Source organism: Pteropus alecto, unplaced genomic scaffold (genome assembly GCF_000325575.1).
Source record: "Pteropus alecto unplaced genomic scaffold, ASM32557v1 scaffold22, whole genome shotgun sequence".
In the NCBI taxonomy this organism is placed as follows: Eukaryota; Metazoa; Chordata; class Mammalia; order Chiroptera; family Pteropodidae; genus Pteropus; species Pteropus alecto.
This window is the reverse complement of record NW_006434839.1, coordinates 9741588-9751525: the sequence shown is the minus strand read 5'-3', so window position 1 is coordinate 9751525 and position 9938 is coordinate 9741588. Positions and strand designations below refer to the sequence as shown.

General features: G+C 47.1%; 1 protein-coding gene across 1 annotated transcript in view; it reads left to right on the top strand.

Moving 5' to 3' along the window:
* The window catches only part of STRIP2 (striatin interacting protein 2), a 41123-nt gene that overhangs the window by 7049 nt on the left and 24136 nt on the right, over window positions 1-9938 (top strand). Inside the window, exons 3-12 of the mRNA XM_006910526.3 lie at window positions 1206-1280; window positions 2253-2387; window positions 3677-3797; window positions 4540-4608; window positions 4806-4912; window positions 5614-5741; window positions 6420-6623; window positions 7855-8090; window positions 8347-8412; window positions 9112-9244. Coding sequence (XP_006910588.1) covers window positions 1206-1280; window positions 2253-2387; window positions 3677-3797; window positions 4540-4608; window positions 4806-4912; window positions 5614-5741; window positions 6420-6623; window positions 7855-8090; window positions 8347-8412; window positions 9112-9244 — 1274 coding nt within the window. The remainder of the gene's footprint in view (window positions 1-1205; window positions 1281-2252; window positions 2388-3676; window positions 3798-4539; window positions 4609-4805; window positions 4913-5613; window positions 5742-6419; window positions 6624-7854; window positions 8091-8346; window positions 8413-9111; window positions 9245-9938) is intronic.

Sequence of the window (9938 nt, the reverse complement as noted above, 5' to 3'; positions counted from 1 at the left end):
TAATATATATATATAGATGAAAGTTCATGATCTAAAATTTAAAAATAAAATAAACAAAAACAAAGTTCAGTACCTAAGAGCCTTGCTCCCTTTTCTGACTGGGTTTGTACTCTACTCTTCAAAAATATATATCCACACTACCCACCAATAACTGAAGAATTTAAGAGTCAGAGATAGGATTTGATTCTAGTCACCAGAGGATTCTGGCACTCAGAAATCAAAAGCTCTGGCTCCCAAACAGGGTATTTCTCAACCATTAGACAACTAATGAGAACATAAGTGAATTTCTCTTGCTTTGTGAATTATTTGTGACCTAGTTAAATTTCCAGCAAGGGTCTCAGGGAACAGAGTTTTGGGAAAATCTGTTTTATCACCTATTGATTTCTCTACTGCAGTTCTTCATCCTCTATAAGATGAGGGTACAGTGTAATGTTCTGGAGTATGTGTTGTGTGTGTGTGTGTGTGTGTGTGTGTGTGTGTGTGTGCGCACGCGTGTGTGTGTGTGTGTGTGTGTGTCAGAAAGGGCATTTTTATTTCTCATAAGCTCTCTGCATTTTGTATTGAGAGATCACTGTCAGCAAAGTTAGATTTTCCCGGGCACAGGCAGCCCTTGGGCACCCATAGCTGCTTCTACATGGTTTGATACTGCCTCTACCCAGGTGGCTATGGGCAGGAACTTAAATTTCTATACCCTTCGAGGAAACTCAGCAGGGCGGGAATGAACTGGCTCCAACCCCAGAGAACCATCTAACACATATTCTCCAGCCCTCACTCTGGCTTCTTAAATAGCACAAGGATTTTGCCTCCAACTTTCAGGAGTCATGTTGTCCTCCTCTTCCCTAGAGACGGGGTAGTCCCAGTCTGGGTTGACAAACAGAAGGGATTGCAGCCCTAAGAAACAGGAGTGATGACATTAAGCCCTCTCTGCTCCAACCCTCCTGCTGGCCCTCACCAAACGTGGAAGCCTGCCTTCTCTGCCATAGCAGCCAGCTGGCAGGAGGAGGACAGGTTTGATGGTTTAATCACCCAGGGACACAAGTGGCTATTTTTAACTGCTCCAAAAGGGAGGAAGCTGGCTCTGGATTGAATTGGACACAGGAATGTGTTGAAGCTTTAGCTATTTCATGCCACCCTCTCTACTCCAGACCCCTCCCATAAGGGTCTGATGAATGTTTGTGACTCTGTTCTATCTTTCCATGCCACAGAATTGTATAGCTACACTGAAAACCTGGAATTCACCACTAACAGGAGGTGCTTTGAAGAAGATTTCAAGACTCAAGGTGATCCCAGATCCTTACTCATAGAGACCTGCTTTTTCCCTCAATGATTTCTCAGCCTGATGTAGAAAAAGCCTAAAATGAAGTATGATCCTTCTTCATCCTCTCCATAACCATATAACTTTTCTATCCCTTCTTGCATATGGGACACAGAGTTTCCTATATCTCAAGTGAAGAGGCCATGGAGTAGAAGCAGGAAAAGCCTTAAGGGTAGAGGCCTGGGAACATGGGACTGGGCTGCTGCCCTGGTGCCTGGTAGAAACCTGTGCCCAGCCTACTACTTGACTTTAATGTTCAACCCCTGCCTCCAACTCTGCCTTACTCTTAATAACATCTAATAATAGTTTCATGTGCCCACATTGTGATCCTCTCAGACCTCTGTTCCCTTATTTGGTCAGTGGCAGTTCCATTTTCAATGCAACAAATGTGTGGTAAGTAGTTGTTTTTTTTCCAGAGATGCAGGAGGCAGGGGTGAAGGTGAATTTGCCATATCTTCAAAGAGATTATAGTGCAGTAGCAAAGGGGAGATGTGTATGTCACAAAAATAGCTAGAGCCAAGGAAAAAATGGTAGATGTCATGGGAGAAGTAAAAAGTATCTTGAGGGACAGAGCTTCTAGCTGAAGCATTAGTGGGAAAGAGGTAATTTTGTATTTGCTCTGTAATGATGAATAGGAATTGCTTATGTAGGAAGACAGAACTCCTTGAAGAAAGGCAAAGAGATAGGACAGTATGGGCTGTGTGTAGAGGATGGAGGGGATGTGGAGGAAGATGAGGCCGCAGAGTGGGTTCAGGCCAAGACATTTTGGGTCCTTTACTTTTCCCATCCCTTATTTTTTTCTCAGCTAAATAAGGAAAGCTTTTGAAGACAAGGATTTGTAGGGGGCTGAGATCAGAGGTAGCTATACTCTCAAGGAGTTTTTCCAGGAAGGGGAGGCAGCAGCTGACACTGGATCTGTACGGCCTTCTAACCCCAGTGCAGGGCAAAGAGTGGCTGGAGTTGGAAGAAGATGCCCAGAAGGCCTATGTGATGGGACTCCTGGACCGGCTGGAGGTGGTCAGTAGGGATCAGCGACTGAAGGTGGCCCGAGCTGTTCTCTACCTGGCCCAAGGTGAGTGACCTCCTTTGCCAACTTGAGAGGCGTGGAGACTAGGGAGAGAAATGGTGTTATAAGGATTAGGATGAGGCAAGTCATGCTGGGAAAGCAAGGTCCCTGCCTTTCAAGGACAGATCTTATCAGGATCTATGCTAGGAGTAACCTGGTTCTTATGAAGAAGAAGAGAAGATGGTGGTAGGTACTGTTCTGGATCCTTTGGAATCGGCCTTTATCTTGCCAGGCATGCCAGGATGAGTTCTTTTGTCCTTAACCTGGGCTGTAATCATATTTGGAGACTAGCAAGAGTGTCAGTGTGGCCAGTGCTGACGTTGTACCACCAGCTGAGCATGGAGGCTTCTTTCATCAGCCGTGTCCTGGCTCCAACAGTGAGGGGAGGGAAGGGCATACCACAGGTGCCCACATGGGTCCTCTGCATTATTTCTTGTTGGAAGGTTCAAGCCAACATAGCAGCAGGAGTGGATCCTGTAAGTAATTTGGGGATAACCAGAACCCAATGAGAAGAAACCTATTAACCAGATGTTGGAGAGAGAAATGATATAACCTAGTTGGAGTAGTGAAAATAATCCCTGAGATCATAAATAGGATTGTTGGCTGAACCAACTAGTTGGGAGCTAAAGAGTGTAAAAATCATAAATGGAGAGGAAAGAGCAGACAGTGGGTGAATGAAGACTAAAGCGAGCAGGGCAGTGCCCAGCCACATCTCTCAGGTCTGGTGCTATGGCCAACTTCCAGCTTCCAGTACCTTCATCATTTTGCCTAAGGGCTTTCTCTGCAGCATCCAGGAGTGGCAGAGAATTAACATGCTCTCCTAGTCCAGCAACACTCATTGACAGGAGTTAGTGGATGAATAGCGCAACTACCTCACCCTTCTTGGCTGCAATGATTCTGAATTGTGCTTTATACTGTTTCCCAGAGCTATCCCCAACCTGGGGTTGAGCTCTTGACTGCCTTCTCCTCCTTATTTAACTTCCCCACTTCTCTACTGATGGTTCCTGGAATCAACTCCCAAATAAACTATTTGCACTTGAATTCTCATCTCTGGATCTGCTTCTCAGGGAACTCAAGTAAGACAGGTCATTGATGAGCACATTGGACCTAACCCTGGAGTCTGCCTCTCCTCTCCCCAGCCTCATTCTGGGAAGTTCTGGGCGGCCTTGCCTTACCTTTGTCAGCCTAATTGTTGGGCAGGGTGTTGGAAGAGAGTCATAAGATCACGGGGCAGGGTGGAAAGAACTGGGATGTCCCCTCTCCCTCAACCCCTATGGCACTATCTGGTCCTTTAGGCACTTTTGGGGAATGTGATTCAGAGGTCGATGTGCTACACTGGTCCAGGTACAACTGCTTCCTGCTCTATCAGATGGGGACCTTCTCAGCCTTCCTGGAGCTACTACACATGGAAATCGAGTGAGAAGCCTTAGGGGAGGGTTGGCCTAGACACTCCCTTTCTTGGAAGGGTGCCTCATGTCCTATGCTGGTTCCCTTACTATTGAGACCTCCTTGGGGAGCTGGGTCTATTCGCACCTCAGTCCAAAGCTCACTGAGAGTTCCCCTACATTCATCCATGCTCTCTGATATTCTGTCCTCTTCCCTGAGGTTAGCCTCATCAGCTGCTCTGCCCCACATATGGCTTCAATCTTGGGCTTCAGGGGCATATCTTGGGTGGGTTGCCTTTCTAGCCAAACACTTTCTCAGCTCAGCCTCACTTTGGAATCCATGGAGAAAACTGTTCTAGCTGAGAACATGACCCAAGAGGCACAGGACCAATTCCTGTAGTTGTGCCCAATTCTTTCCCTCATGAGTTCTAGCTCTAGAGGTGGCCTTATTTGCTGCTACCTCTGTAGTGACCCCTAGTTTTGTCTCATCAAGTGTTGCTTAGCATCTATGTTGTGTCCAGCACAGTACTAGGCACAGAGGGGATTATAAGAGGAGTGAACATCACAGACCCTGCCCTTGCCCATCTTTACCACAGATAAGGGCTTACTGAGGTGGCAGAGGAATTCCGTGGGCTCCTATACCTTAGGCCAATTTCTTTATAGCTACATAGCCAGGGAATGGCAGGTACTCATGTCTGTGTGTGTGTGATCAGTGGGAACACAGAATAAAGAGGCCTTATAGGTTCTCGTTCTCTCCCTCCTTCCTCTGGCAGCAACAGCCAGGCCTGTAGCAGTGCTCTTCGGAAACCAGCTATCTCCATTGCTGATAGCACAGAGCTCCGGTGAGTGGGGCTGGCCATGGGATTAGAACAGGGGATGGTTAGCACTGGGTTACCCTTTGCCCAAATCCCAGACATACCCAGGCCACTAGTAGTTGCTAATTCCACCAGGTTGGGCCCCACAGAGACCAACCCTGAGGTCTCTGACTGTAGGCTGGGAGCTGCCTTGGGTACCTCTTGTGACCCTTCTGTAACCTCAGGGTGCTGCTGAGTGTCATGTACCTAATGGTGGAAAATATCCGCCTGGAGCGAGAGACAGACTCCTGCGGGTGGAGGACAGCCCGGGAGACCTTCCGCACTGAACTGAGTAAGAAACACACTTGAGGAATGGTGGGGAAGCCATCTTGATGGTGGAGGGGAAACATATCTTCTAAGAGGGACAGACAACCTTTCTTTTTTCTCTTTTTTTATAGAATTAACATCCTTCCTTTTAGGGCAGAGATATTGCACAGCAGGCATGAGAGCCTGTCTTGATTGTCCCTGTGTCTGTGAGCTAGGACCCATCAAATGTCTTCTCTATGCCTTAGTTTCCTAGGTTTTAGATGGGGATAGGCACCCCTCTCCCATTCTTTTGCAAATCACACGTGAAAAAATGAGTCGAATCACCTTGAAAACTGAACTCTGTTCAAATGGAAGTTAGTATTGTCACCAGACAGGAATAAGATATGAAAGCCTATGGGGATTTAAAAAATATATTATTCATTGATATGGGAAAGTGAGTTATGATCCACGAAATGCATTGGATTTTTCAGCCAGAAAGCAATATCTTTATTACTGTTACTTCTAATTCGGCATTCACCCCAGGCTCTCAGAGATAAACCATTTTACCTCCATAGCCTACCTTACTGCCCTTGATGATGGGCTTTGCTCTCTAAGCCTCCTTCTCAGGACCAAGTACTCAAATCCTTCAGGGGTGGCGAGTGCCTTCCTCAGTGTGTCAGGGTTACAGGGGCAGGGTTTCAATTACCTCATCCTCACTTCTCACTTGCCTCTCTCCACATCCCTCAGGCTTCTCCATGCATAATGAGGAGCCTTTTGCCCTTCTGCTTTTCTCCATGGTTACCAAGTTCTGCAGCGGCCTGGCTCCCCACTTCCCCATAAAGAAGGTCCTGCTTTTGCTATGGAAGGTGGTCATGGTGAGTGGCTCATTCTCCCCACTCCTGTCTTAGCAGATCAGCAGTGCTCTCTGCCACCTCAGTTTCTTCTAGTCCAGTTCCAGGAGGCAGGAGTTAGGCAGAAGAATAGGGCAGCTCTTAGCCAATGGAGGGACAACAAAGCTGTCCTAGAGAAATCAGATGTTCTGTGTCAGAGCAGGCAATCTGTTTCTGTTGGACTGACAAGAGATGCTACTCTATGAGTTGGAGATGAGGATTCGCTTTCAAAAAATGAAATCTTTATTATTCAGCCTGCTCCTTCATCTGTGGCTCCCACCCCACAGGCCTGGCTGAACAACATACCCTCCAGCACAGGCCTTAAGGGGCACTGCCTCTTGACTGCAGCATCTGGATGTGGTCCTTAAAAGGGAGATACATTTTCCTGTTTTTTTCAGTGGTGGCCCCTACAAGTCCTTTTCCTAATTTCTGGTGATATTTCCAGTCCTGGGTCTTTAAATAATGCTTTATCCTGACCCTGGATCTCCTCAGACTAGGATAGTAACCACGTTTGCCCCTTCCTGTTTTATTACTTCCTAATTAAGGAGGGAGTCTGAGGGGAACTGGAGGTTGTGACTGTTTCTCTCCATCCATGCTTCCCTGCTCTCTCTAACTTCCCTCCCTTCCTCTGTCATCTCTGCCCCTGTCCTGTTTACCCCTTAGTTTACCCTCGGTGGCTTTGAGCATCTGCAGGCTCTCAAAGTGCAGAAGCGGGCAGAACTGGGCCTGCCTCCTCTGGCTGAAGACAGCATCCAGGTGGTGAAGAGCATGCGCGCCGCCTCCCCGCCCTCTTACACTCTGGACCTGGGAGAATCTCAGTTGGCACCACCACCCTCCAAGCTGCGAGGCCGCCGTGGTTCTCGAAGGGTATAGACTAAAGCACACAGTGGTGTTGTGGCACTGTCTGGCCAAAATTCAAGATTCTAAGCTACTCTGGATATGGTAGGAAAGGGCAAAAATGACCCAGCTAATCCTGCTTCTGGTTGGCCCTGTGACCAGCCTGAAACTTTACTGTCAATACTTTGGCCTCTATCCTCTAGCCCTGACAGACTCCTGAGCTGTCACGATGTAACACTGTGGTATCATATTATAGATCCCTGTCTTGCTACAGAGTCATTGGCCTGGACCTTAATGCCTGGAGTTCCTTACTATCCTGAATAAGAATTATGTTAGGGTATAATCCTGGGGATTGGGATCCAGGGCACGTGAACAGGGCTTTCAGAAAATCCATGTGCCTGGGATGAGGCACTTTTGCATTTTCTCAGCAGCAAGGGCCATGCTCTTGTCTGGCCCTGGAACCAGAGACTTACATTCGGGAGATGACAGGTTAGGGTTCTAGGTAGAGTCTGCATCTCTGGAAAGGTCAAAATGATAAATTGCCCTGGGACCTGACCATGCTTCCATGAACTCACGCCTCATCTACCTGAGTTCAGCTACTGGTGTCAGGACCAGTACAGTTATCTAGTCTACATTATCTGCAGTGTGATTTTTTTTAACCTTTATTTTTTATTTTATAAAGTAATGCTTACTCATTGTAGAAAATTTGGAACAAATATAAAATGCGGAGGGAGAAAAGAAATCACCCACAATCTTAACAACCAGAGGCAGTGACTGTTAACTTTTTGGCCTATTTCTGTCCAATCTTTTTCTTTCTGTGACAAGATTTAAAATTCCAAACTCACTTCCCTCTGCCTAGCAGAAAGCTTCTGTCTTCCTCTTCCTCAGCCAGCCAGCTGGTGTATGCTCACAAAGGCAAACTAATTGAATGTTCACCTAAGTGGAGCATAATTAGGAAGAAAAATGCTGGCCAAAAAAAAAAAAAGGCATCGGTGCATTCTGAAAGCTAAGTAACTATGACTGTGGGATTATCTATGCTCTGTTCCCTGGCCATTGGCATGGTTCTCCAAGAGCTGCTTGTCCTGGGATTGGGCCTGCTGAGGACAGTAGAGTTGAGGAGAGATGGGGATATTCTCACAAGAGCTGGGTTCTTAATCCATGTTCCCTGAAGTCCAGCAGCCCATGGGAAGAGGATGGCCTCAGACAAGGATGCCCAGGGTGTGATCTTTTCACACCTTCCTCCCCTTCCCTACCCCTCCAGCAACTCCTGACTAAGCAGGACAGCCTGGACATCTACAATGAAAGAGATCTCTTTAAGACTGAGGAACCAACCACAGAGGAAGAAGAGGAGTCTGCTGGTGATGGAGAACGAACCTTGGATGGAGAGTTAGACCTGCTAGAGCAGGACCCTCTGGTGCCACCTCCACCCTCGCAGGCACCTCTCTCTGCTGAGCGAGTGGCTTTTCCTAAAGGTCTTCCCTGGGCACCAAAGGTCAGGTAGGTTTGATAGAACCAAGGACCCCAAGCTTTGTGGTTTCAATCACTAAAGACCCAGGGTGGAGTGGTCTATGTATTCAAGGCTCAAAGAGCTGGGCCGGGAGTCAGGACTCCAGGTTTGAAGTTTCCTCTATTAGCTGCTCTCTTCCCGCCCCTGCTCCAGCGCTCCAGTTGGAGGGGTAGGAGCCCAAAGGTTCTCTCTCTCAAGGTTTGCTTTTCTTCCCTCCTCTTGGGTTCATCTCCACCATCCTCTCAGACAGAAGGACATTGAGCACTTTTTGGAGCTAAGCAGGAACAAGTTCATCGGATTCACTCTGGGGCAGTAAGTGACTGGATGGTCAGAATGGCTATAGAATGGTTCTTAGGGGGCCAGAGGAGCGGGTGGCTTGGAATGAGAGATTTTGCCCAGTAGTCATGATGCAACCTATGAGCAACTCCCAGTGACTACTTTGGGCTCTTTCCATGAAATTTTTTCCTTCCAGTTTCCTAGGAGAACTTTTTTGCTTTTAGCCAGTGCGGCGCCCTAAGCAATAAGTCATTTCTCTCTTGGGCTTCAGTTTCCTCATAGGAGTGTTGGATCACATGGTCCCTAGGGACCCTTCCTGCTCTAATGGGTCAGAATTCTGTGAAGAAGAGATATGGTCAGAACAGACCCAGTCTTCCCCCACCTCCCCACCTTCATGAATCCTTCCCGCTGGCCTCTATAAAATCTGAGAAAGCATTGTTACTGGTGTTTCACTGTCAAAAGCGTCATTGGGCTACATGCTCTTTTAAGTAGGAACCTACTATTCCCAGACAAAATGAGTCCTCAAAAGGCAATATAAAAATCCTAATTTTTAGGAACACTTCTGTGTACCATTATTTGTGTGTCCTGCTAGCAATGATGAGAGATCTGGAAACTTGTAAAGTAAGATCCAGGATATCAGATGCTGAAGGTGGCATGGTCCATGTGACTTTAAGGACTATCGGTAGTTCTCTATACTTTCGAAGCTTATGATCTGATGTGTCTTGCATTTCACAGGGACACAGATACCTTGGTTGGATTACCCAGGCCCATCCATGAAAGTGTGAAGACCCTAAAGCAGGTGAGCAGGGTGGGCTCTTCAGGCATAGGGAGCTATCAAGACAAGTTGGATCACCAGGGTCTCAGTACTGTGTGAGGCTTTTCGACCAGATACATTGTTCTACATTTCCCCAAAGACATTTTGGCCAAAGAGGCAAAAAATCTGTTCTCTCTTTACTTAACCAGTTTCCTACATTCATATAGATGAAAAAGTTCTCCTTTCTTCCTCTCATTCCTTTTCCCTCCTCCCACCCTCCTCTCTCTCTTCCCACTCCTCACTTCCTTACCTCTCATTTCTTTCTCCCTATAGGACCACTAACTTCCAAAGGCCCAGGATTGAGTAGCAGGCTGCTCTACATCTCATGTGTGTTTGAGCACAGGGACTAAGCCTAGTCATCTCTGCACAGACCTTGAATCCTCCCCTACCCCATCATCATCACTCCATACACACATGTCCATGCAGCAGAACTCTCGGGGCAGTGGTCCAGGGGCAATGACCTGTTCTTGGCTTCCCCTTGCCCTTTGGTTGAAGGTAAATGCTTAGGTATTTGTGACTCTTCAGCAAATTGGAAATGTGGAATAAACAGAAACCCTGTATATGAAGCACTTTGCTCAGAGTTAATGATGCAAAGCTGAATAAGACTCCTGCCTTCAAAGAGTTCATGACCTATTTGGACCCATAAACAGGATATTTCCTTGTCATTGAGGAAGTCAAACAAGAGGCTGGTGACCATGAGATTGAGGGCCTCAGCCCCTGGTTGATGTCTTATTTTCCCCCGCACAAA